This window comes from Drosophila takahashii, chromosome X, assembly GCF_030179915.1.
Source record: "Drosophila takahashii strain IR98-3 E-12201 chromosome X, DtakHiC1v2, whole genome shotgun sequence".
Lineage (NCBI taxonomy): Eukaryota > Metazoa > Arthropoda > Insecta > Diptera > Drosophilidae > Drosophila > Drosophila takahashii.
Genome location: NC_091683.1, coordinates 15,416,637 through 15,444,011, shown reverse-complemented (window position 1 = coordinate 15,444,011; position 27,375 = coordinate 15,416,637). Strand labels below are relative to the sequence as shown.

The 27,375-nt window shown below is 42.2% G+C and overlaps 2 protein-coding genes across 3 annotated transcripts in view; one reads left to right on the top strand and one right to left on the bottom strand.

Annotated features, from left to right (window-relative positions):
- Positions 1 to 27,375, bottom strand: part of shakB (shaking B) — a 158,940-nt gene that overhangs the window by 46,106 nt on the left and 85,459 nt on the right. For both annotated transcript variants that reach the window (XM_070218376.1, XM_044395532.2), the window contains one exon: positions 12,214 to 13,074. The gene's annotated coding sequence lies outside the window, so the exon portion shown is untranslated. The remainder of the gene's footprint in view (positions 1 to 12,213; positions 13,075 to 27,375) is intronic.
- Positions 5,663 to 9,619, top strand: LOC108062289 (glycerol-3-phosphate acyltransferase 3). The gene is made up of 2 exons (XM_017148888.3): positions 5,663 to 5,851; positions 8,119 to 9,619. The coding sequence occupies exon 2, from the start codon at positions 8,121 to 8,123 to the stop codon at positions 9,402 to 9,404; it is 1,284 nt and encodes a 427-aa protein (XP_017004377.2). The 5' UTR covers positions 5,663 to 5,851; positions 8,119 to 8,120; the 3' UTR covers positions 9,405 to 9,619.

Here is a 27,375-nt window from a genome sequence, read left to right as displayed (position 1 = left end):
CTTCCTGGGCTCAAATGTGCATTACCATTTTGGTGAATAATTTTCTTAATTGTGCCTGCAGCCCTCTTGGAATGACCTCTGCCCGCAAATGATGAATTTATTCAATATTCACTTAGGCGCATAATTAATTCTCAATTCCCATTGAGCCCCCGACGGCCCGGCCTTCAGTGCGTATGCGTAATGAGCCAATGGGCGGTGCATTTGCAAAATGCTGCCCTTCTCTTCAAAAGGCACTTGAAAAATAAATATGCAATAAAAAATAGAAATAGTACTTTTGGGAAATTTAAATACGAACGAATGTATAATCTAAACTAATATATAAAAGTCTGGACGAAAAAACGGTAAGTAGCATAAATCTCCCAGAACAGATTGAGATAAAAATCTATAAAAAAAGCGTAAATTCGAAAAAAAAGTAATTAAAAAAAAATAAATGAATAAAAAAATGTATTATTTAAACCACGATTTTTCTTTCAGTGCCTGAGCATTGACTGTGATGCAGAAATTTTGCAAATTGAACTGGCAATTGATATGCCGGAGATCTGCCTAACATATTCCTTATTGATTTATGCCACCCACTTGAAAACTTTTAATATTTTAATGCTCCCCCAATGTTTATTTTATTGCCCATGAACGTAAATAACTGACAAGTGTGTATATTTAAACCTATATATACATATAGCTATATGGCACACAAATCGGAGGGGTAGTTGGACTCCAGTGGACGCCACTCGGCTCACAATGAAATTTGCATAAAGCGGTAAACAAGTGAAAGCCGTTGCGATATTAAAATGCCCAGCAGGATATTACGAAATGTGCAGCAAGCGCATGAATCGATCGATCGATGCGGCCAGAGTTGCCGCCCCATCGGCATAAACCGCTTAAGTATCGGAGGTATCGATGCTGTCAAAGGGACCGCAGTGTTGTCGCATCCATCTGGGCTCAACTTTCGGCCAGTAGATTAATTTCTTGATGGCTTTTCTTGTTTTTTTGCTGTATTTTTAGGCGATTTTCACTTCAAGTCGCCTTTTGACAGCTTGACAGCAAAATATTGCCTTGCGAAATTGTTAACAATGGCTGCAATTCAAAGCCAACAGTGACACAACACAGGGATTAAAATAACAAACTGAGAGCATAGTTACATATTTCATTATTCTAAAGTTAAGCCATTTTAAGTCTTTTCTTTTTACTCAATTAAAATGTTCAGGTGAATGAAATGTAAATATAAATATTAGTTTAAGTTAAATAATGTAAGCTGCGTTTCTTTTCCTGCACATTTTCGAGACACTTTAAAAGCCAAAAAAGTAAAGTGCAAGGACGACTTCTGGCACTTCCACTACAACTTGGCATTTATGCTGATGCCGGGCCCCGCCCACCGCCCCATTTCCCACCCCCTTTCCCAGGGGGCTGCTTGTCATTCAGCTCCTCAAAACAGCACAAACAGCGGCAGCAATTTCCATATTTGTTTACAAATACAATATACAAGAAGCGCACACACACGCGGAATAAAGGGACGAGGACGGGGAAAAGGACTCTCTTCATTGAAAGTTTAAATTCTTCTTTTGTTATTAATATTTCAAAAAAAAATTTAAGCCTGAAGAGAGGGAAAACCAGCGAGTTATGGAAAGTTTTTTATGTGTATCTGCGGGTGAGGGTGGCCCCAAAAAGTATGCTATAGAAAATAGAAATTTGATTTAGACTACTATTCAAGCGACCCTCGTCGTCACGCCGCCGCTGTCTTGGGGGAAAAGCCCCTCTCTTTCTCACTCTTCCCACTTTCTTATTTTCCCAGCGATTGCAGCAAAGTTATGCATGTCTGTGGGTGTTTTTCCGACCTATCACTGTGTGTGTGTGTGTGTGTGCTGGTATTTACATGCTTACATTTCATACGAGCGTAAGAAAATATTTGCAGTTATGTGTTTTCTTTTACTGTTTTTTTCTGTTTTTTTCTGCCAAGCTAAACTTTTGTGTGTACTTTTGTTTGGTTTTCTTTTCACTCACTCTGGTCCCCCCGTTTTTCACGGGTTTACTTTGCAAGTAATATTTGGAATTTGCATAGCAGGGCCATCTGAAGGATCTGAAGGATGTAAGTAAATCTGGCTTAAAGCCGGCTGAAGGAGTGACAAGCTAATTGAGGCGGAAAATAAATAAATGCATTTAATACTTTAAATGTGGTAAGAAAAATAAAAATTAATTTTGTTTATTGATTTTTTTCGCTCTGTGCAACTAGTCTAAATGCAAAGGAAACTTTGCCCTCGGCTGTCTGTCAAAAAAAGGCAAGGAGAGTTCACAAATATTTAACAGAATTAAACAGAAAGGACGAAGGACACTCGCCTAACCCTCGGAGGCATCGATTGCACACGCTTTATTTACATGTCATGCATATTTAAGTTGATTTCCATTTATGTTTCAATTTATTGTGTGTTCGGGGAGGAACTCCTCTCCTCCTGCTTCCCCGAAAAAGTGGCGCCCAACGTCTATTTGCACTGGCAGTGCAGCTAATAAAATTTGCAATGCATGCGACGCTTGCATATGAAATACAATTAACAAATTGCCGGAACGGAACGAAACAGAACGAAAGGAGCTGGAGCCATAAACGAATAGTTGCCATCTAAAACCCAGACCATCATCCCTCAAGCCGAAAATATTGCATTCGAAATCAATAAAATGTGCACTGGCAGCTCACCCGAAATGGAAAATTGCAAATGGCAGGAAATGAAATGAAATAAAGTGGGGGAGTTGGGAGCCGGGGAAATGTACGTGCGAGTTCAGTTACCTGAACGGACTGGGAAATGGGAAATGCTGTGCAGAGGGAAACCCTGCGGATATCGGAGCAAGTGCTGCCAAAGAACCCACAATGGAGCATTCGATTCGATTCGATTCGAATGCCGGGCAAGTGGCAAAGTCAAGTTCGACAACCGGGGTCACGATGATCGATTTGGGGCTAAGCTTGGCACATGTGGGCGAACTTGTCCATTTCGAAGGTATTAAATGCATTCCGGCACGTATAAGGTCAATAAATAATATGGTTGGCACACGGAGTATGCAAAGTAAGCGGGATAAGAAAACTCTGAGGAGCCAGCAGTTGGAAAAAGTAAAGAGAAATTATTCGATTTCAAGATATCACACACAATACATTTATTTTTGAACAGTGTTGGTAGGGCGCATCTAAATCCAGACAGCAGTGTTGGGTAGCAAGTAAAATAGCATCGACACGAACCATTAGGAGGGGGAAATTCATTTACTCGCAAATCTTTTGCACACTTTATTGACTTGGTCACGTGAGCGGATTTTGTGAGTCACGTTTCGCGAGTTTTTCTTTCCGCACTCTCTTACCGATTTTCGCCCATTCTCCATTCCCCATTTTCCGCGCACTTTTTATGGCCGAATTTTACCTTTCAACTTTAATGATAAAAGTTTTCAGCTCTCTTTCGGTTTTCCAGTTTTTCAGCTCTCTAAGCCATAAAAGACTTATTGCAGGCGGCCTAACAAGGTGGTGCAAAATGGGTGGTGCTGCAGAGTGGGTGGCTTGGGTGGCTTCTGTCCATGTGCATTGGGCAAGCCATTCGTTATGGGCCAAGCGTTTGGACGTTTTCGAAATTTATTACATTGCACCGACAAGTTTCGCGTGTTTCGCCTTTGCGCCTACACTTCACTTAGCACGACGCCAAAGAACCATCCACCCATTCTGCACCACCCACTCTGCACCACCCAGCTGCGGGTGAAGTGCAACTTTTTGCACCTAAGAAATTCTCCTGGCCGGAATTTTCAGTAATAAGTTGGGAGGATGGCGTTGACAAGCCCCGAAAAGCGCGGCTCAAAACGTAAACATCGTGAACGAGTCGTCGTCGTCGTCTGGCTTTTCCTCCCCCTTTTTCCCCCTTCTTCTCTGCATTTTCCGGGTGCATTGACCCCCGTTTCTCTCCCACATGAAGCCGCTTAAATAAAAAAAAAATAAGGACGAAAAATGCAGCCGGCTAAATGATGGAGGGAATGGAGGGGCGGGAAATTGGGGGTCGGACAGAGCAGAGTGTATATATCCGCTGCTCTTCACTTTTAAAGATTTATGTTCAACGTTTTGTAGCTGTGAATGCCCTAAGCATTTTCCGGCTTTTCCGGCCAGGTTAGTTAAATAAAAATAATATAAATAAAGAAAAATATTTAACAAACTTGGTCTTAAATAAATTAATTTAAAGGTAATATTTATCAATCTAATTAATTACATTACAAATTAGTACAGTACTGTAGTAGCTTAATAAAAATAATATAAATAAAGAAATTTATTTAAAATATGTTATATTCTTAAATAATTTAATTTAAAAGAATTATTTATTAATTCAATTAATTAAACTAATATACAGAATATGTGTAAGTGAGCAATTAAGATTTTTAAATAGAACCCAGAGCATTTTTTGGTGCGACCTGGCTGCCATTCGCTACTTATTAAGCCTTCATTTTTGTTCGGTTCTTAGTCAAAATAAACGCCCCCTCACATTTTCCATTTTCCCGAATGCTTTTCATGTGCGTTCAGACGCAAAAGTCAAAATGTTTGGTTCAATGAACGCCGAGAGTCCGGCTTTAAGTCGCTTTAAGGACTTTGGGGCAACGGGGCGGCTGAGTGATAAATCTTTATCACTTATTCGGGGGATAAGCTCTGCTCCGCTCGCCAAATTGATTAATTGCCGCAAATAAACGAGGCCTCGAGGATGGATGATTGGCAAACTGCTCGATGCGGCCGCAAATCAAAAATACATAAGAGACCAAGAAGCCTTTCTGCCTTTTGCTTTTCCCGCTTTTCTCTGACAACTCTCGTCACGTAGCGTCCATCAGGCGGAAATAATTTATCAAAAGCTTATATTAAATAATGACTCGATGGCGGAGGAGTAAACCGTGGGCTAAGCCCAAGAACCATCGCCCCACATAATTAGGCGATGGCTCCTCATCTTCCGGGGCGACTAATTAAAATGCCCGCCAACAGACAACAGAAAAATTATAAATCACATTTCTTGTATTTGATTCCCAGCTTTCATTATGCAAATGTAAACAACAAGCGGCGGGAAATGCGAAATGGAAAACGGAAAATGGCGTAAACCAATTATGGGAAAGTGCGGGCGGGCTTTTCTCATCGAGTGTCAAAGGGATTTGAGTTGTGCGATCCCGAGGGTCAAAACGGCAACACTTTTTTAATTAACTTGCCAGCGAAATTATGCTAATGCAGGGGGGGCGAATGTTTTCCCATTGTCATGATTCCACTTGATTGTTTACTTTATTTCCCGCTGAGAAATAAAGCCTTACGGCTTTTTCTTGATTTTTACTTTCAACTTGTTTGTGCCTATGCATTTACGATGGAACTTAACTAAGCCGATTTACTCTTAAATATTTTAAATAGTGAAAATGATATTTCTTTCATTTTTATTTCAAATAATTTGCTAATATTATATTTTTCTGATGCAAAATTATTAGAATATTCTAAACAAAAGCTTTATCATTTTCGCTTCTCTGAATTTTTTTCCAAGTAGCTGGCATTTTATTCTGTGCCTAAGTGCTAACAACTTCCCTAATCTCATTATCCTGCGTTGCCACTTTTTTTTATGTCGAAGCGTAGGCTTTTCATAATCTAAGCGGCACTTCCATAGACATTTTCCCAGATTTTCCCCCGGCAATTGCAGGCCTTGATTAATACACTCACGTAGCCGTTTGGTGAGACGTCAAAGTCAATAAGTAAAAAATTTCGTAGGCAGTTTTTTGTTCTCCTTTTTCCCCGCTCTCTCCTTAACCGGAGCCATAACAAAATACAATCGGGCGGATCAGACAGACGACGACATCGAAATCGGAACGTGGCTACAACAACCAGGTGAGTGGCGGGCTTTTCCTCGCATTTCCCCGATTTTCCACCTGCACACAACACACACACACAAACACGCACGCGACTCGCATTACGCGCAACTTTTTAGAAGTCAGGCAGAAAAATGTTTTTTAAACGCTAAATTACTTTTGAATGGCAGGTGGGCGTGGCGGCGCCTCGTCATGTGGGCGTGTCGCAGCGCCAGCGTCACAATTTCATTTTGTGCTTCCTCATTTTCCCCGCGCTTTCCACTGCTTTCCACCGCTTTTCCGCGACAACAACAAGCGCTTTGTCACAAGAGGGGCGCTTTTTTCGTGTAACGTCTGAAGAGCGGAAATGCTTATCCCAACACTTGAGCGTCACGTGCTGCCGCAGTCGCTGCTGCGACGTCGACGTCGACGCAGGTGTACCCTACCCATGTGCACCTGACTTACCAACTTATTTTTTACTTTTTTTTTATCAATTGCATGTAGGAATTATTTCCGAATTTCGGTTTTTTGTTTTGGACTTTTAATCAAACCGATTAGGCTGCAGCTTCAACTTTCCGTTTAAAATGGGCATCGGTTTATATTATTTTATAGATTAAATTTAACAGAAAATGCAACCAAAGCGTATTAATTGTAAATACTATTTACTATAGTTGGATAGCGATAAATAGGTAATGAAAAAAGTGGCATACAAAATTATGAAAATATGGATTTTAAAACTGAGAATATTCTCAAAATTTTAAATATTATATTTTTAAAGTTTTTAAAACTTCGATGGGCTAAGATTCTTTAACCTTAATTTAATCACATTTAAGTGGGTTAGCTAGTCGCAAGTGCCGTCTTAATTCCTCGCTTTTGGCAGTTAGAGTATTTAAATCTGTCCGGCCTCAGACTTGCCAAACTGTGCCACGCAGATACTTTGCCGCGCTGAAAGCGCCTAAGGTCGTTGTCGTTGTCGCTGGGAAAGTGGAAAAGCGAGGAAAAGCGAGGAGACGACAGGTAAGGTAAGGAGGACTGAGGACTGAGAGGCTGGGGCGAAACACCCTGTAGGTGTTTTGAATGTTTAGCTCAAGTGGCTTTTTAAAACACATTCTATGCTAATTAAGGGCCCGGCCGGGGCCTAAATGAGTTGTCGTCGTCGTTGGCGTTGTCGTTGACGTTGCCTGTCGTCGTTGTTTGCATTTGATAAGCCAAGATTGTTGCCAGCCAATGTAATCAATGGAGGAAGGAGGAGCTTCCTTCCCCTATACCACATACCATCTACCATCATCATCGCTCATTGCGTAATCCTCGCTGAGCGGCGGCGGCGGTGGCGAAATCGCAAACCCCCATTTAATTAACGAATTAACAAAGCCAGAAGTTTCTGTGGTTTTTAAGTGATTTCGGGTCGCCCCGAGGCAAACATTTTGCGGCCTTGTTATGGCATAATTGAATTATTGCCATATGAAAAAACAAAAAATGGGCCAAAGTCGAACCCAAAGACCCAAAAGCTCAAACCCGACCGAAAGGCAACCAAAATAAAAATGAGAAAGGAAGACGACGGCAAAGTTTCCGGGTTTTTTTTTCCCTCACATCTCGGGCCAAATAAATCAAAAGTCTTTCGGGGCGCTTAGGAAACAAGAAGAAAAATGTAAGAAAAACGGGGAAATGCGAGTAAAAGCCAAAAAGTCGGCGCCAAATTGAATTAGGGCTTTAATTGGGAAATTTGTGGGTGAACTCTTGAGGGCATTAGTGCAGTTCAGCCGGAATTATTTACATTTATGTTTGGCATTCAGGGATAATCCCAATACGTAGGCGTATTTTGTGTTACTTTGCCTGTTTTGTTTATTTCAATTTTTTCTTTTAAATTAAATTAAATAAATTAAAATTTGTTAAATTCAGTTTTGGTTTAATACGCGAATTCTCGGGGAACTATTTTTTAAATTATGCTATAGCATACAAATGGGAAATGTTTTTAATTTTAAATTTAATTTTCGATTAAATATAAAGCCTTGATCTAAAAAAAATACGCAATAAATTATATGAAAAATAATTACGTTTTGTTTAATACGCGAATTCTTGAGCAACTATTTTTCAAAGTATGCTTTTTATTAAACCTATTTTCCCCTCTCCATTTCCCATTTCTCCCCTACGTTTAGCCTAGCTTCTCGTGTCACTTCAGCCCCAACTCACAGTACTATTTTCACTTTCTCTAGGATTAGGAGCTAGGAGCTAACATACTTGCTAACAACATTTATCCACATTTTCCCACACACTTTCTCATCACTTTCGCTCTTCTCCCCTCGGCAGCCATGTTCATTCAACTGGCCATCCTGACCGTCCTGCTGTGGATCTCCTTCTTCTGGCTGCAGTGTCGCTACCTGGAGGTCCTCGAGCTGCTCTTCGCCTGGATCGCCGACCAGTTGGCCATCACCCGCAGGCGCCGGGCCCGCGAGGAGCGTCATCGTTTGGGCCAGAAGAACTCGGACACGGACTCCGATTCGGATTCCGATGAGTTGGATTCCTCCACCGAGAAGCGAAATCAGGGAGGCAAGGGTGACGGCGTGGACTTGCTACTGTCGCCGCCCATCAAGAATCGCCTGAATATCCGGGTGGAGCAGTGCTGCGATCTGATAGCCGCTGGATTGGGTTTGGTCCTGGAGGACGAGGTGACCCAGCGCTTTGTGGCCGCTCCCTCGCCGTCGGGGGAATGGAATCTGCTGACCCGCAATCTCCGCCAGCGGAAGCGCTACCTCAACTGGCGCCTCCGCCTCGTCTGGCTGCTGGGCTGGCTGACCCGGTATGGTCTCCTCTTGCCCCTAAGGACCATTGCCTGCTGGCTGTGCCTGTTCCTGATCAGCGGAATGAGTGTCCTGCTGGGTCACCTGCCCAACGAGTGGCAGTGCAAGCAGCTGCTGGTGGAGCTCGTGCTGCGTCAGTGCTTTCGCATCACCGCCGGCTGCCTGCCGATGGTCCGGAGATTCCACAACACGGAGCACCGACCCACCAAGGGGATCTGTGTGTGCAACCACACGAGTCCCCTGGACGTCCTGGTGCTGATGTGCGATGCCAACTACTCGCTGACCGGTCAGGTGCACACGGGCATCCTGGGGGTGCTGCAGAGGGCCCTCTCGCGGGTCTCCCACCACATGTGGTTCGATCGCCAGGAACTGGCCGACAGAGAGGCCCTGGGTCTGGTGCTCCGGATGCACTGCTCCGCGAAGGATCGACCGCCGGTGCTGCTATTTCCCGAGGGCACCTGCATCAACAACACCGCCGTCATGCAGTTCAAGAAGGGCAGCTTCGCGGTGAGCGACATCGTCTATCCGGTGGCCATTCGCTACGATCGGCGGTTCGGGGAGGCCTTCTGGGACAGCACCCGCTACTCGATGCTCCGCTACATGCTGATGGTGGTCAGTTCGTGGTGCATCTGCTGCGACGTGTGGTACATGCCGCCCCTCACGCGACGCATCGACGAGTCGCCCGTGGAGTTCTCGAATCGGGTGAAGGCCGCCATTGCCGCCCAGGCGAACATCGATGATCTGCCCTGGGACGGGAACCTCAAGCGATGGAGTCCTGTCAGGGACTGGCAGTAGTCCATCTACCTATGGAACCCCTTGATGACCTGATGACCTAATGACTACCTGATCAATCCCAAGAGAAATTCAAAGCCAGAAACTTAGCCATTTCATAACGCCGTTTAGAAAAGCATACACAAATCGCTCCTTAGTATATTGTATAATAATTTTATAACGATCTAGTACTGGAAAAACAGAATAGTAAATATATCGATATATTTAAGAGGGCAACAAAAAAATACGCGAATTCTTAAGCAACCTTTTAGCTATGGAAATAACTTTGCATTTTCCCAAAAATGAGCTCTTTCATTTGTTCCTCGAGACACGAATTCTTAAGCATCAATATTAGGATATATTGAAAATACGCGAATTTTTGAGATTTATTTAAAAGTAAAAATAAGATAAGTGAAATTACTTAGCATTTCCCAACAATCTTTCATATCTTCTTCGGGACGCGAATTCTTAGGCATCATCATTAAGTAATATAAGGAAATATATTTTTTTGAAGACGCGAATTCTTGAGATTTATTAAAAAGTAAAAATGAGATAGGTGAGCTTTTAGAGATTTCAGATATGACAGGTAAGCCCTTATATAATGGGAAATACCCATCTTTTCATGATAGCTGATAGCTTAAATGTGATATACCTTTGATGACACATGACTCTAGTCTCCGTTGGCGAGACTCTATCAATGACCTTCTATCAAGCTATCCACCTACCGTTTCGGCTGGACAATCTTTCGCTCGCCGTGGCGAATCGAGGCGTTGGGCCCGTACCGCCCGAGAAGGGCGCTCTGCGACTGGGAGACGCCGCCGGCGGCGGAGGCGGAGGCCGCGGTGATCGCCGCTAGGCCGCTGCGCAACGAGGTGCAGGTGGCTAGATCCCGGGGGTGGGCCAGCCCGTAGGCGCCGAACGCGGACTGCGAGTGGACCGCATAGTCGAGGCCGGGCAGCTCCAAGGAGGCTATCGGGTGGATGCGGGTCAGCGAAAGCGTGCTCTCGAGCACGGTGCTCAGGAGAGGGGCGCTGCGCAGGGATCTCAGGCTGCCGCGGCGCGTTAGCGTGTCCGGCTTATACATCCGGGGTGGAAGGGGGTCGCACTCGACCCCCCTGCCGCCCGCCTAATCGCTTGTCACCTCCTCGCACTCCTTGTAATTGCCCTAAACGGTCGGTTAGTCCGGTTAGTTCGGTTAGTCCGGCGGCGGCAGCAGCAGCAGTCGCTTTATGAGCAATTACGCTGTTTATTGTGCAAAACGCGCAGGTCACGCAACTATTTAGTCGTCGTCTCCTTCTCCTTTTTGGCTTCCTGCTTTCTTGCTTTCTTAACAGCTGCTTTCCTGCTTTGCTAGCTTGCTTTTTGCTCAGCAGATTTGCTTTCTTGCTTTGCTGTTTCTGCTTTTGCTTTCCTTCGCTTGTAGAAGTGTTATTTAACTTTTATGCTTTTCTACTGCTTTTCTCGCTTTTTCTTAAATAAAGCATGCTTTTCCTCTTAATTTGCTATCTGCTTCTCTATTTTGCCTTAATTTTCTGCTTGCTTCTTTGCTTTACACTTTTGCTGTGCGCTTTCCTTTCTGCTCGGTGTCTGCTTATGCTTTGCTTTGCGTGCCTTGCCAGTCTGCTTTTCTGCTCGCCTGCGTGTCGGCGTTTTGTTGGCACAAGTGCTTGTACAAATTGCTCGCCGCTTTGTTACTTTTGCTGTGCTGTGCTTCGCTGTTCTGTGCTGTGCTGCTTTGCATACAAGATTTGATTTGTCAGATTTCAGATTGCCATTGCGATTGGGAGTGGACACGCGGGAGTTGCGCCCGACTAAACGAATATGCAAAGTGGGTGGGCAACTGGACAACTGGGCGACTGGGCAACTGGGTGGTGGGTGGTGCACAACTAATTGATGGATGGCAAACTGCAACGCAGCGTCGCCCATTGGGTGCACTCGCGGCAGCTGTCGACTAAGTGATTCATCGAAAGCAACTCTGATTGATGGCACTTGACACTAGTCGCTAATCACTAAGGGCTATTCACTAATCAGCCCGACGCGCTAATGAGCAGCTCGCTGAGATCCCGAAATCACTTTCTCAGTGGCGAGTCCTTTGGTGGGCACTCACTTTTGCTTTTTAGTTTGTAAAAAAAAACTTGCAGTGAAAAATATGCTTGCATACTTTTAGACACCTTTATTTGTGATTTGAAAACTCCTAACTCCTTTTTCTGTTAAAAATTCATGAATTCCCATTACTTGAGTGTGTGAAACTGCCCAAAGATGTTTAACAAAGCAAGAAGCACTTCTAGCTAACATTTTCCTCAACAGGTTAAGCGTATAAATTGAATTACTCACGACAACACCCTAATTAATAGCTTTAAATCACGAAACTCAGCCAGCTAACGTGTTTAGTTCTAATTAATAATTCACTCATCAGGATTTCCTTGCAGTGCCCAACATGCCACATAAAAAGTGGCTGCAACTGATTATCTAACTCGGCAATCTAAATAAAATTGAATTTACAAGCTGTGCTCACAAGTTAACAGAGATTCAAGAGGAGTCAAAGCTTAGAATCTTTGCCTACTTTTAGGCTTTCAAAAGGTAGATTTAAAATACCGCAATAGTATGAGGACTAGTTTGTTGAGGTGGGAGTATATTTACAGTTCTTATGGCTAAAAATGTTTAGAAAATGCATCTTAAAGTGAGCAGGAAACTAAGACCCCGTATCCTTAGAGCCAAAGTAGGCAAGTGTTGCCTACTTTTGGGCTAAAAACGGGAGTTTTAATTCCCCGCTCGCGTTTCTAGATAGATATATAGAGATAGATAGTATGATAATGATATAGGCTAGACTCACTTGTGTCAAATCTAAACGAACGATGATGAACGAACGTTGTTCTTGATAATGGCAATGGCATTGGCAGTGTTGGGGGCGTTATGCTGTTGTTGTTGTTATTGTTGATTTGTAGGTTGTCGATTTTTTTTTTGGTTTTTCAGTTGTTGCGGGGCAGCCCTCGGCCGCCCTCTCACTTTTCGGTTTTTCCCCACTCGATTTTCCTCTGCCGTCTCTTTTTCCCTTTGTCGTCGAACACTGAACACTGCACTTTTTTATATTTACTTTTTGGTTTTCGGGTTTTTGTATATTTCCTTGGTTTTTTGTTTATGAAACTAGTTTTGAGTATTTACAGTAATGTGCATGTCTTGATCGCTTGCTATTGTATTTCTGTTTTCAACTGATGATGATTTGAGGGGGACAACGACAATCGAGCACTGTGGCACGATTGATTTATTGAGTGGGTGACTGACTGACTGACTGACTGATTGACTGACTGACTGACTGGCTGACTGATAGAACCTACGTGTGAAGCCGCAACGAATCAAATGGGCAAACACTCCAATCGGGTCTCGCGATCGCAATCCTTGCGCCCAGGGTTGTTCCTGACTTGTCCAGGGTTGCCAGCTCTTTCTCTGGCCATTTGCCACCGGGTCCAATCCATGGTCCTCTTCGTCGTCCTGCGTCCTTCTGGGCACCTTCACCTGCTCACCTTCACCGTCTCAACCCCCCGGAGTCCGGATTCCGCCGCTCGCACATCTGTATCGCCCTCTCTCTGTCGCACTCTGTCTACTGCCGTCTCACTTGCTCCTGTGGGCAGTTGGAGCCACGGCCCAAAAAAAAAAAACAAAATTCTTTCAGTTGTCCTCATAGACACTTGACGATCTGCAAGAAAAACAGAGAGAGGAATAAAGAGAATACTTTAGTTTACTTCATTAATTGGTGTATTTTGTACAACTTATTATATTATTATATTAATTGGGATCTGGGTTTTTGGGAAAATATGAATTTTTCATTTGTGTATTTTTGCTGTAACTTGGCCAAAAATGGTCCTAAACCAAAAACACATACTGTTTTGAGGAGATAACAAAAAAATAAATAAATCCATGACACTTTCCGGGTGATCTTAAGAAATTAAAATTTTCGCCAATTTTAATTTTTTTTATAAGGGGGTACATCATGATTTTTTGCGAAAAATGGCCAAAAAAAAAAATGTCCAGGTTTAAATGCCAATGGATTGGAAATTTAATAACGTGTTTAGAAAGGTATGACAATCCATATTTGGATCAATATTTCCATTGTTTCGGCCAAAAAACCAATTATTTTTTGGTGAGAATTGCGATCTGGGTTTTTGGTAAAAATATGAATTTTTATTTTTGTTTTTTCCTGTAACTTGGGCAAAAATGGTCCTACACCAAAAATACATACTGTTTTGAGCAGATAACAAAAAATAAATAAATCCATAACACTTTCCGGGTGATCTTAAAAAAATCTAAAAAAAAGACCTTATTTGTTTATTATTATTTATAATTTCACTTCCTATTTATTTTTTAACATTTGTTCTTATGCTCATAGGCCATCGTTATTAATTTGAATTAATTAAAGTGTAAGCCCTAAAATTATCCCAATTTATACACATTTTACCAAAAGTTTTCCTTAGCTTACTTTCCGTAATAGATTGTTTGTCCCTCGACTTGGATTGATAATTTTGTAAATCTCCTTGGCGTTTTTACGATGCCACCGCACAAATAATCGATAAATATGAAAATTTCTAATGGTACTCTGTTTTCTGTTTTTTTTTTTTTGTGGCTTTTCGTGACCTATCTAAAATCTAAAATCAGCTGCGTTGAAGAGGCGAAAAATGTTGCCAAATTACTACAGAGATGCTGTCCACGTTTAGGTCATTGGATGGGCTTTCCCCTCCCTTTCCCCTTTCCTTCCCCTCACACCATCACATTTTCCGTCATTTTCCACTCAAGCTGTGGGGGCGGGGACCGCAGAATGTTTTTAGCCACTCAAATGCAGCGGCCCCTAGCATTTTCCCGCTTTTCCTGCGGGTCGAATGAGGCAAATTTTGTGCCCAACAGCAAAAATAATGAAAGTATTTGCTTTGCTAAGCACAAAAATATGTCAAAGTAAATTTCTCTTCACTTTTTTCTTCTCCACTGCTTTGTAACCTTTTCCCCTGCTCCCAGTGTGTGTGTGTGTGTGTGTGTGGGAAAATGGGCGGGAAAGTGGGTGGGGCAGGGCGAGGAGTTCGCTCGGGTCGCGTTGGCTGCGTTGAAATGCGTCGCACGTAGCCATGTAGCAGATTTTCTTTTTAATATTTATACGCCGCCCTCGCAGCGAAAAACTGCAGCAGTTAGATACTGGAAATGCCAGTTACTTCTGATATTACTGGCACTGCTTACGGCTCGAACTTCATTGCGGGCTGGCTTTTTCGGGACACCCTGTAGTGGCTGGATGCCAAAGTAGAGGATTCTAGTTCTTGGACTCATTATTATTTTAATAATATTGTATAGTCCTTCTATTTTTTAATTATTTTTCCTATATTTAGAATTTATTTAAAATCATTAAAAACTGGAAGATTTTAAAGAGGATAAATTGATATTTTTAGGTTTGATAAACTTTTATGTTCAGTTTTTATGTTTAGCTCTTTTAAGCTTTAAATTTCCTTTGTTTTTTTTTTATCAAATTAAATTCTCAAATTTTCCAGGGTATTTTCCCCTTTGCAAGGCTCACTTGTCGCACTTTTTCACGTGCTCCTTTTTTCGCTCGCCTCGTTTCTGCTTAATGCGAACTCGTTGCGGCAGTTAAAGTTGCAGCAGCGCTGGCTGAGGCAATTGTAATTAACTTTTAGATGGCTTTTCTGAGTTTTCCCCGGCTAGTTCGGGATGGGTCGGGAAATGGGAAATGGGAAACTAGTGCCGTTGGCTTCTTGCAAATGAAATGCGTATTCTTGGCCTCAAGGAGAAAGCCAGTCAGCTGCGGGGCTTTTCTTCGGCTCTCCCCTCCGTTTCCTCGCTTTCCCTTGCAATTGTAATGAGATTCAAGCAACACGCACAGAAATGGAAATGCGAGACAGAAAAGCACCATTCTGAGCCACTCCAAATGGGATTTTGCAGACATTCAGGCAAGTTTATTAGATCATCTCGGAATGTGTCCGGGCGCAAATTATTAAAGATTGTGTGCGGAAAAAGTACGAAGTTTCTCATGTTTCCTAAAAACTTTATCCACAACTGGGAAGAATGCTGCTAAATTGGAGAGACCGCATTTTAAATTGAATGAGAAACATGATATATTCAAGAATATATAAATAAATATTAGTGTTAAATATAAATACTTATTCTTTATTTAGACTTCTTAAAAATATAAACATCAATAGCTAGTATTGCTAAAAAAAATAAGTATTTATTATTAATAAATATCAAAAAATTATATCTATTCTCATATTTCAAATCAACACTTTACTGAAAGACACAAACAAAATTCAATGTTTTATTGTAATTTTCCTGAGTTTTATTTGAGAGTCAAGTGGTTTGCTTATTTAATTTCATACAATTATTTGAGAAGAAACAGTTTAAAAGCTTCAAGGCTCACTTATGAATTTGAGCATTGTACCAAGAAAATAAATTATTACATCTAAGCAAATTTAGCCACAAAATCGCATTTAAAACGCCTGCAAAACGTGAGTGTCACTTGCTGGTTTTAAGCCTTGTTCAAGGACCGACTCCCCCGTGTCCTTGGCCAATTTAACCCCATCAGGAAGCGCTTTGTCTTGGCGTCAATTGCCCGGGAGTGCGTGCTCGGGGGCAATGAATTGCTATGATTTATGTCCCTCCGCCCGAGACGGAATTTACATTTGCCTGGGCTTTAAAATTTATTCGCCAAATGCCCCGCGGCAGCTGTCAGGAAAAAAGGGGGAAAAAAATATAAATAAATAAAGGGAGAAAGGAGAAATGAAATCGTGGCAGAAAAAGACCCATATCATGCGGCTGCTGTTCCCCTACGGTTTGCGATATGATATATCACGATTACTGCTGACTATTGCTTATTTTGAAATCCGTTCCCCAGCCGCCGCTTTTCCGGGCTTTTCCCGCCCGCATTTTCCCCCCTCCCCTTTCCATTCCCAAACCCAAAAGTACATTCTTGTTGCGGCTTGACAAGTAAACAAGCGAATCCATCAATCAACCGCACGTAGAAGGCACACAAAAGTGACAATGTGGGTGGCCCCCTTGGCTCCTTGGCTGCTTGGGAAACTCCAGAACCCTAAACCCTAAACCAAACCCAGTAACCCTAAAAAAGAAAGCGGGGCGAATTCGATATGCACGAGTCGTACGAAATGAAATTTCAGACATCGCAAAACGACAGCGCGACTGGTGGAATGGGAAAGGAAATGTAAGGGAAATAACTCGAATCCTTTCGCCAGTGAATAAAAATCAAGCCAAGTGTGTAAATAGCAAATAGGTTTCTCTAATTCACAGATGATCCAGAAATCGCTTTAAAAAGCATCTAAAAGTATGCAACAATTTATTTATAATCTTTTATAGGTGATTTTAAAGTCCTTTCGATTTTATTTTAAGGAATTTCACTTACTCTAGCAACAATTTATTGAGAAATAATCAGAGCATATTTTTAGCCGCCCTTTTAAGTGATTTCCAAGTCCTAGCGATTTTATTTTATGGATTTTAATTTACGAGTCTTTCACAATTTCGCATGACTCATTTTTCGGGTGCTTCACTGAATAATCGCCCATTTCCCCGCAGCCAAAAAGTTTACCTATAAACGATATAACAAAGTTGTAAGTTGTCTCGTCTCAATTGCTGCAGCATAAAGTGCGCGTCATAAGGCGAATGTCACTTGGTTGCCCCGACAACTAACCGCGATTTGTCAGGATTATTGGGGTTTTTATTCGCGTCCTAAGCAGCGTCATCAATATTAAGTTACCCGCTACAAGCAGAGAGAGAAAAAGCAGAGAAAACACCACGATATCCGCTTTTCCACTTTTGACTGATAGACTCGTAGAGCTCTTTGTTCAACTTTATTATTCTTGGCAAACTGCTTCCACTTTCACTATATCTTCTGCGTTTGGGCCTCTCTTTTTGCCTTTCTTTTTTCCAGTGGCAGTGGCAAACTTTTTGTGGCTCGTAAATTTTATGAAATAAAATGGCAATAAAACAAGGCCCAAAAACATGTGTAGTATGTGGGTGCGTGTTTCTGTTTCTGTATATTCTGCAATTATTTGATTACTTTTGCTCTCGGAATTTATTAGCAAGGCAAACATGGAAATTCACAACCGGAGGGAAACTTTTGCTCCAGCACGTTTTCAAGGGGAAAGCGAGTGCAAATATTGAATTAATCAAATTTCATTCTCTCGTGTGTAATTATTTGTGAGATTATAGCCGCAAAGCGCGGCGGTCTGTTTGCTCATGTCTGCAAAAGTTTAAGCTGAGGTAGAGCACACGAAACCCAGATTCCAGATCCCAAAAACCCCGATAATCCCGTTAGAAACTAGCCTAAGTCCTTGTAAAAACACCAACACACACCGAGGAGCCCAAAAAACGACAGGCTTTTGTCAACAAATATCCCATACCAAAACCCAGAGGAGAACCCAGAAATTTGTCACATCGACTTAAGCTACTTACGGGTATAAATGGGTATAAATGGGCACAAAATGCTATAAATGCATGCAAATTCCCCAAAAAGTGATGCGTCGATAATGCGATTTCAATGAGCATATGCGTTTATCACATTAAAAGACAATTTGGCATATTAAAAGAGGAAAAAGAAGGAGAAAGGATCAAAGGCATTCGGGGGACACAATCCTTTTGCCAGGGATTTTCACAAAGGCTCCCGCGAATCGAATCAATAAAATTCAAATTAGTTTTGGGCAATCAGACGAGAGAGGAGACGAGTCTGTAACGCTTGTATCTGAAGAGTAGAGCTATTTGGAAAGGGGGCGCCATCTAAGAGTCAAAGATGGAACTAAGAAGGGGCACAGAAAGACTCGGAGGAGAGTAATAGGGTGAAATGTCAACCTTATTATGGGGCATTGTCTCTCTGTACTAAGGCCTCAGAAGGGTTAGCGCCAAAAGTCAGGCGTCCATAGCGCTCATTCCCTTTGCACACCTCTTAAAGAGCAGTGGTATAGTTCCGAGTATAAGTTCCTATGTGCAGCAAAGTGGCAAAGTCAAAATTCAGTGCGAGCACCTTGCGAAAAGCCAGATAAAGTCGGGAAGAAAACGGATAAAATTTGTTGCCAGCGCTGAGTCCATGGAGGTAAGCAAGAGTGTAGGTTTTAGTAAGAAATTCTCGCCAAAGTCATCCCATTTACCAGGCTTGGCGCTTATACAAACCATACTGCATCACTGGAGAAGTCAGACAGCCCAAACTGATGGGAACGGATCCGACGGATTTTTGTACCAGCCAAAGCAGCGATCGCTAAAATAATTATTGTTGGGTTTAATTGACTTTAAGTTTGAGAAGAGAAGCATAAACAAAAAGCTCAATACAGGGATCGAGGTCCAAATCATTAGGCCCAACGTCGAGCCGGTGGATCGAGCAGACAGTCTCAGCACAACCGCGCTCGAAAGCGCTCAGTTTTTTTGTTGCGTAGCGTGGGTGAAGTCGAATACGAAGAAAAGTCAGTTTTCCGGCGGGAAAGTGGCCTGAAAGAGAGCCAGTCTCGAAGCGGGTGCTCGGCGACCCTCGCGCGTTGCGTTTAGTTTTCCCGGAGGAGTTCTGCACAGTCAAAGGCCATACGAGTGTTGGCCTAGAAGCGTGGCGAAAAGAGTTTCGCGAAAAGAGCGGCGACTCGGCGGTAGTAGTTTTAAATATGAAATAATTTTATTCTTTTGTTAGTGGATAAGTTTTAATTTTGTCAATTTTTTTTACGTGGGCCACAGCAAATTCCGAAAAGAACAAGAAAAAAAAGGAAAGAAAATGCAAAAGGAGAAAAGGGAATAAGCGTGGCAAAAAGGTGGTTCGAAGTGATAGTGGTTGTTGTCCCAGATTTCTAACCTCTCTGAAAGAGAAGAGAAAAAAAAGAAAAATCTCCATGTCCCCAAAAGAAAAAAAGTGAAGTATTGTGCAATTTTCCTTGTTTTTCAGTTCAAATTTTCAGCCACCGGTCGTCCAGGAAAGCGCTTTCTTCGATGGATCAGAAATTTTTGGTGGTGAGTGAAAATATACACGTATTATGTAACCCAATTTTGGTAATGCGATAAAACGAACAAACGGAAAATTAACAAGAAAAACCGGAGAAATAAAGTAATGTTTGCATAAGGCGGGACTTAAACTAAATTTCAAAATTTAAACCAAAAGACAAAAGACAAAGTACGAGCGTAAATCGATCGAACCTCTTTTTTTTTTGGCGATTCCACTCAGGTTCGTTTGCATGTTTGATAGTTCGTTTGCTTGTTCGATGGTTTTGCTCGGTCCCATTTTAAAGCTCAAGTTAAAGGAATTAGTTCCATTTATATTAGTTATTTTAATTTCCATAATACTTATAAGCATTGCCATTTACTGAATTATTTTATTTATTATTATATGTTCCTTTTTACATTATTGCATTTTTTAACATGTATGTTGTGTGGTTAGGTCAGGTTTTATATTTTTGTTAGTGAGTAAATAAATTATTATAATGTTCTAAAAGAACCCTGTGTTGACCCAAGCTAACATGGCCGTCTGAGACCCCCGAACAAAAGGGGCTACTATTTACTAAAGGGATGATAAACCAGGATTATGGTAGCCACAGGTTGGGTGGGCAAACCAGGCCTAAAAACACCAGAGGCATGGACGTTCGGAGAGCCTTGTTTTGCAAATGAATTATTTTTTTTATCTATCCCTTAAACAGCTTCCTTTTGGCTACTTATGAGTAAGTGATCCTCTAACCAAGACTAGCTTGTCATTTGCACGCAAGTTTTTATGGAAATAATGAGCATAGGCACCTGGGGGGCGTGGCAAGAATACCACCCTAATTGCTGGCGAGCGAGAGTCGGAGAATTTATATATATTGCGTGCGGCACCCCTCCCAATTTAACATCTAGCCTGAAGTGGAAAATTCGTAGTTTACGATTTTCCAGAACCGATCATTATTGTTATAAATGGCGCCCAACTTCAGGGCCACGTTAAGTAACGTAGCTCACCATCACAATTACTCATTTTAGCCAGAGTTTGCAAAACAGATTTTACTTTGGGGAAAAATCAATTAATTTATTGGTTGATTTAGCCACAAACGGAGTTTGATCTCGTTTTGTAGCTCAAACCACGTTCAACCTCGTTCGAAGTTCGATCAGTCGCATAGGACACGGAGAGACTAAATACTGGGAAGTAGGGTCGTCCGGCCACGGTTTGATCTAAGCTTCAACGAGGGAGGAAAAACACTATTAGCATACCCTCTATCCACATCGAGTCCGAGTCCATACGTTTTATCATCATACGCATAGGAATTGCAGGCATTAATAGTTTAATTACAACCGTATTGCCTGACCACGGATGATGTTAAAACTCAGAGAAATATTCAAATTTATGAAATAAAATAGCAGCGTTAGCTTTCCCAGACAATAAAATCGCTTTGGAAATGCAGCAATTATTTAATGTTGAAATTTTTGCTGACCACGAAAAAAAATGGGAAACTAAATTGTTTTTATTGGAGTGCACGAAGCTTGGATGATAGGCAAAAGCGGGTTAATCGCGAGCGCCTAACCGCTGTCGGCAAGCCACATTTGTTGTTGTTGTGTTTGCTCAAACAACAGGTGTCAGGCGCCACTCACGTGCATTCTTATCTATTCTTTCTATTCTACTTCTTTTTTTATTTGCATACAGGTTTTGTCTCAGGGGTTTTAGTTATGCTCAGGGTCAATTATTTTATGATTTATCTGTCGTTTGCGATCTTTTCGGTTTTGCCGTACACTTTTGTATTAAATAAATATATCTTTTCATTATAATTTTGGATCAAAATTTTGAATCATACGATCACACCAGTTGGTTCGATTCGAATCTAGGTCAACTCCCGCATTGGTTCGATCAAACCAGTGAGAAAACTAGGTCAATTCTATATTGGCGTAGGTCAGTTCCGTATCGGTTCGATCAAACCAAAAACGAAAGTAGGCCAATTTCTGTTGGAAGTAAGCGAAACAGCTGATCCATCGAAAGTTCATCGACCTTTTCGGTTGGTTGAATTACAAAAAAAACATAGCTAATTTCAAATTTAGTAAGAACTTTAAGATTTAATCGTAAATTTATTTAGTTTATTTTTGTTATAAGTCTTCGAATTTTTTTTGTTTCGTTTTTGTGTTCCTCAGGGATTTTTAAATTTTTATTATTTTTAGTTTTTGTCCATTCTAAATTTTTAAAAGAAATCCGCCATGTCAGATACCGAGGAGAATGTGGCACAAAAGTGTCCTTTGTGCGAAGCTTCCTTAGATGTTGGAAAGACTTTTAAAACCAAATGCGGTCATGTTTTTCATACGTCCTGCATCGCAGCCTATTCCAAAAAGAAAACAACGTGTCCCACTTGTAACACAGTGTGCTTCGAAAAAGCTGGTACTCCATCTCAAAACACTCGGGGTAATAAAGGGCAGATATTAGAAACTACACCCAGTGGTTCATCAGGGGCAGCAGTTTTGGGACTGGCTCAGAAAGAACTGATCCAGAGCACCATTTTAGACGCGGTAAAGTCCATGCAAAATGATTTGATGACCCAATTATCAGAACAGATGACTAGGTTGATTCAAGCCAATGTTCCAACACGATTTCCAGCTGAAGAAGTTGCTAACCCGGGGGCATTACTTGGAAGGGAGTCTCTTGGTCAAAGTCCACTACTCAACATGGATGAACCATCAGGCTCCGGTCGCGGAACACCAGGGAGTAATCATTCAGACCTAAGCCAGAGGCCCGACAAAGTAGGCCATATTTTAAACAGTTGGAAATTGAGGTTTAGTGGAAATCCTGAAGGTCTCAGTGTCGATAATTTTATTTATCGAGTAGAGGCTCTCACCAGACAGACGCTAGAGGGAAATTTTTCGATCCTAAGCAGCAATGCTAGCCTTTTGTTTGAAGGAAAAGCAAGAGAATTTTACTGGAGGTATCATAAAAATACCCACGAACTGCGATGGGATTATCTTTGTACTGCACTTAGAAGGCAATTTAGAGAGGAACGGACGGACTTAGATATCCGAGAAGCTATTCGAGATAGGAAGCAGCGGGAAAGGGAAGGATTCGATACGTTTTATGATGCAATACAGGAATTAATGGACCACCTGGATATGCCTCTGACCAATATGGAAGTGGTAGAAATTTTAAAAAGAAATCTAAGGCCAGAAATAAGACATGAAATCCTAAACATTCCAGTACAATCAGTAGAAGGGTTAAGGGCAATATGCCGACGCAGGGAAAGCTTTTTAGAAGATGTCCGAAAATCCCAGGGATATCAGAAGGTAGTGCCTTTCCGCAAGCAAGTCTCTGAGTTGGTTGAGGGGATGAAAGATGCTGAGGAGTTCTCTGAGGGCGAAGCGAATAACGAAGTCTGTGCGGTGGCGCTCATATGCTGGAATTGTCGCAAGGAAGGCCATCGATACAAGCAATGTCAAATGAAGCGCAAAGTGTTTTGTTTTGGATGTGGCGCTCCAAATAATTACAGCCATACTTGTCCGAATTGTTTAAAAAACGGGAAAGCGAACACTTTCAGCGGTCGACAGCAGTCAAGTGTTCCGAAGGACAAGTCGACAAAGGGGGATCAGAATTAGTATGTCCAGTTCAGACGTTGAAAGACCCAGTGAAAGCATCTACATCTGATCATGTCAAGGAATGTTGGCCAGATCTTTTGGTTCAACAAGTAGTAGATTTAAGGCCAAATTTGAATGAAAAAGTAGTGTCTAGAAATACGAATAGAATAAGGTCCTATTGGAATAATGTGAAAACGATAAATACTATTAGATTTAAAAACAACGATAATCGTCCGTATGCCGAAGTCATGCTCCTAGATAGGATAGTGGTTGGATTGTTGGATACTGGGGCTGCCATTAACGTGATCGGTGGGAAATTGGCAGAACAACTAATACGAAGTAGAATTCCGTTTAAAAGAGTTGCAACAGTTGCTACCACGGCAGATGGCCAGAAGCAAGATGTAGTAGGAAAACTTCAAACGGCTGTAAAGTATAAGGATGAAACCAAGGATCTGGAGTTTCATATTGTACCTTCGTTAAATCAGGATCTATACTTAGGCATTACGTTTTGGGCAGTCTTTAATTTGTTGCCACCTTCCATGCAAGTTTCTGAAATTGTTTCGGATTCACATAACCTGACGGAAGGTCAACAGCGCAGTCTCAGTGAAGTTGTTGGGAAATTTCCTTCGTTTGCCTCTTCGGGATTGGGAAAAACCACTCTTATTTCTCACGAAATCGACGTTGGCGAAGCTAAGCCGATTAAGCAACGCCATTTTCCGGTTTCACCTGCGGTTGAAAAGCTTCTTTATAAAGAGATCGACCGAATGTTGGAAATGGGGGTTATTGAGGAGTCTCAGAGTGCGTGGTCTTCGCCAGTTGTTCTAGTACAAAAACCCGGAAAAGTACGTTTATGTTTGGACAGTCGTAAGGTCAACGCAGCTACCAAAAAGGATGCTTATCCTTTGCCCCAAATCGATGGGATTTTATCCCGACTTCCAAAGGCAATGTACATTTCTAGCCTCGATCTGAAAGATGCCTATTGGCAGATCCCATTAGAACCAAGTTCTCGGGATAAAACAGCATTTACCATTCCAGGAAAGCCCTTGTATCAATATAAGGTGATGCCCTTCGGTTTGACCAACGCGTCTCAAACAATGACCCGCTTGATGGATAAAGTTATTCCGCCTGATCTCAGGAATGAAGTCTTTGTCTATCTAGACGATCTTTTGGTCGTCTCAGACACATTTGAAACCCACATGAAGGTTCTGAGTGCGGTGGCCGAACAAATTAAAATAGCTGGACTCACACTAAATGTGGAGAAAAGCAAATTCTGTATGCGATCGGTAAAATATCTCGGGCATATCGTAGGAGAAGGGATTATTCGTACCGATCCAGAGAAAATCTCGGCCATGGCGGACTTTCCACTCCCTAAAAATTTGAGATCCCTTCGCAGTTTTCTTGGCATGGTGGGGTGGTATCGCAAATTCATTAACAATTTTGCGTCAGTATCTTCTCCACTTACAGATTTGTTGAAGCCAAGGAAAAAGTTTGAAATGACTCCTGAAGGCGAGAAGGCGTTTGTCCAGCTAAAGGATATGTTATGTTCCGCTCCAGTGCTACGCAGCGCGGATTTTACAAAACCTTTTTACGTGCAATGCGATGCAAGTAAGTCTGGAGTGGGTGGTGTATTAGTGCAGAAGACAGATCAGGGTGACGAGTATCCCATTGCGTTCGTATCAAAGAAATTAAACAAGGCTCAAAGGAATTATTCGGTAACCGAACAGGAGTGTCTCGCGGCCATTGTTTGTATCAAGCGTTTTCGGCCATACATAGAAGGTCATGAGTTTACGGTGATTACTGACCATGCTTCACTCAAATGGCTCATGAGTCAGACGGACCTCCACTCTCGCCTTGCTCGTTGGGCATTAAAATTGCAAGGATTTAATTTCAAGATTGAACATAGAAGTGGAAAAATGAATGTTGTACCGGATGCTTTGTCCAGGGTCAACGAGGCAGAAGTAGCGGCAGTAGAGGCGAGACACGGTCTTTTAATAGATCTTCAAGCACCAGAATTCAAGTCAGCCAAGTATTTGGAAATTGTAGACAAAGTCAAAGCCAATCAGAATCAATTGCCAGATTTAAAAGTCGTTGACGGACTCGTTTATCGGAGATCCGATCACGCAACAGGAGACCAGCTGCATGATATTTTTAATTGGAAGTTATGGGTTCCAGAGGAATTAGTTGCCGAGGTTTTAAAAAAGAATCATGATGAACCTCTTGCTTCTCACGGAGGCGTCCATAAGACCTTGGAAAGGGTTCGCCGATACTATTATTGGCCTGGGTTAGTCAACGACGTGAAGTCGTATACGCAATCTTGTGAAGTTTGTAAATCCACCAAAGCGCCAAACAGAACACAACGACCACCAATGGGTGTGGCGCCTGTATCAGAGCGATTTTTCCAGCGTCTTTATATAGATTTTCTCGGTCCATACCCACGGTCGCGAAGTGGTAATATTGGAATATTTATAGTGTTGGACCATTACTCCAAGTTCGTATTTTTAAAGGCGGTTAAGAAGTTTACGGCAGATGTAGTCATTAAATATCTGCAGCAAGATCTTTTTCACACTTTCGGCGTACCAGAAACCATTGTATCCGATAATGGATCGCAGTTCCGGGCTGAGACTTTTCAGAAATTGCTGAGAGAATATTCTATTTCACACACTTTGACCGCTGCTTACTCGCCCCAGTCAAACGCATCGGAGAGGGTTAATCGGTCGGTCATTGCGGCAATTAGGTCTTATGTTAGACCTGATCAGAAAAATTGGGACGAGCAGCTCAGCAGTATTTGCTGCGCTCTCCGTACAGCAGTCCATTCGGCACTTGGTACCAGCCCTTATTATATGGCATTTGGCCAAAACTTCGTCTCCTCAGGATCATCGTATAAACTGTTAAGAGATTTAGGTATTCTGGAGGACAGGTCATTGGCGTTTTCTAAAGAGGACTCGTTGGAAATAGTTCGGAAAAAGGCGTGTGATGTGCTGAGAAAACAGAATGAGAAAAACGAACGTCTGTACAATCTGCGGTCTAGAGAAGTGACATATAAGGTAGGACAGGAGGTATTTTACAAAAACTTTAAGCAGAGTAATTTTGCGGCAGGATATTGTTCCAAATTGGGCCCAGCGTTTGTAAAAGCAAGAGTTCGCAAAAAGATTGGAAACGCATGCTATGAGTTAGAGGACCTGCAAGGCCATCTCCTTGGAAAATTCCATGCTAAAGATATGAGGCAGTGAGCTAGGCAGCTACAAGCTGTTGGTGTGATCTGTCTTAGGGCGTCAAACCCCAAGCCAGATTCTTGGTGGGGGGCTTTGTAACGCTTGTATCTGAAGAGTAGAGCTATTTGGAAAGGGGGCGCCATCTAAGAGTCAAAGATGGAACTAAGAAGGGGCACAGAAAGACTCGGAGGAGAGTAACAGGGTGAAATGTCAACCTTATTATGGGGCATTGTCTCTCTGTACTAAGGCCTCAGAAGGGTTAGCGCCAAAAGTCAGGCGTCCATAGCGCTCATTCCCTTTGCACACCTCTTAAAGAGCAGTGGTATAGTTCCGAGTATAAGTTCCTATGTGCAGCAAAGTGGCAAAGTCAAAATTCAGTGCGAGCACCTTGCGAAAAGCCAGATAAAGTCGGGAAGAAAACGGATAAAATTTGTTGCCAGCGCTGAGTCCATGGAGGTAAGCAAGAGTGTAGGTTTTAGTAAGAAATTCTCGCCAAAGTCATCCCATTTACCAGGCTTGGCGCTTATACAAACCATACTGCATCACTGGAGAAGTCAGACAGCCCAAACTGATGGGAACGGATCCGACGGATTTTTGTACCAGCCAAAGCAGCGATCGCTAAAATAATTATTGTTGGGTTTAATTGACTTTAAGTTTGAGAAGAGAAGCATAAACAAAAAGCTCAATACAGGGATCGAGGTCCAAATCATTAGGCCCAACGTCGAGCCGGTGGATCGAGCAGACAGTCTCAGCACAACCGCGCTCGAAAGCGCTCAGTTTTTTTGTTGCGTAGCGTGGGTGAAGTCGAATACGAAGAAAAGTCAGTTTTCCGGCGGGAAAGTGGCCTGAAAGAGAGCCAGTCTCGAAGCGGGTGCTCGGCGACCCTCGCGCGTTGCGTTTAGTTTTCCCGGAGGAGTTCTGCACAGTCAAAGGCCATACGAGTGTTGGCCTAGAAGCGTGGCGAAAAGAGTTTCGCGAAAAGAGCGGCGACTCGGCGGTAGTAGTTTTAAATATGAAATAATTTTATTCTTTTGTTAGTGGATAAGTTTTAATTTTGTCAATTTTTTTTACGTGGGCCACAGCAAATTCCGAAAAGAACAAGAAAAAAAAGGAAAGAAAATGCAAAAGGAGAAAAGGGAATAAGCGTGGCAAAAAGGTGGTTCGAAGTGATAGTGGTTGTTGTCCCAGATTTCTAACCTCTCTGAAAGAGAAGAGAAAAAAAAGAAAAATCTCCATGTCCCCAAAAG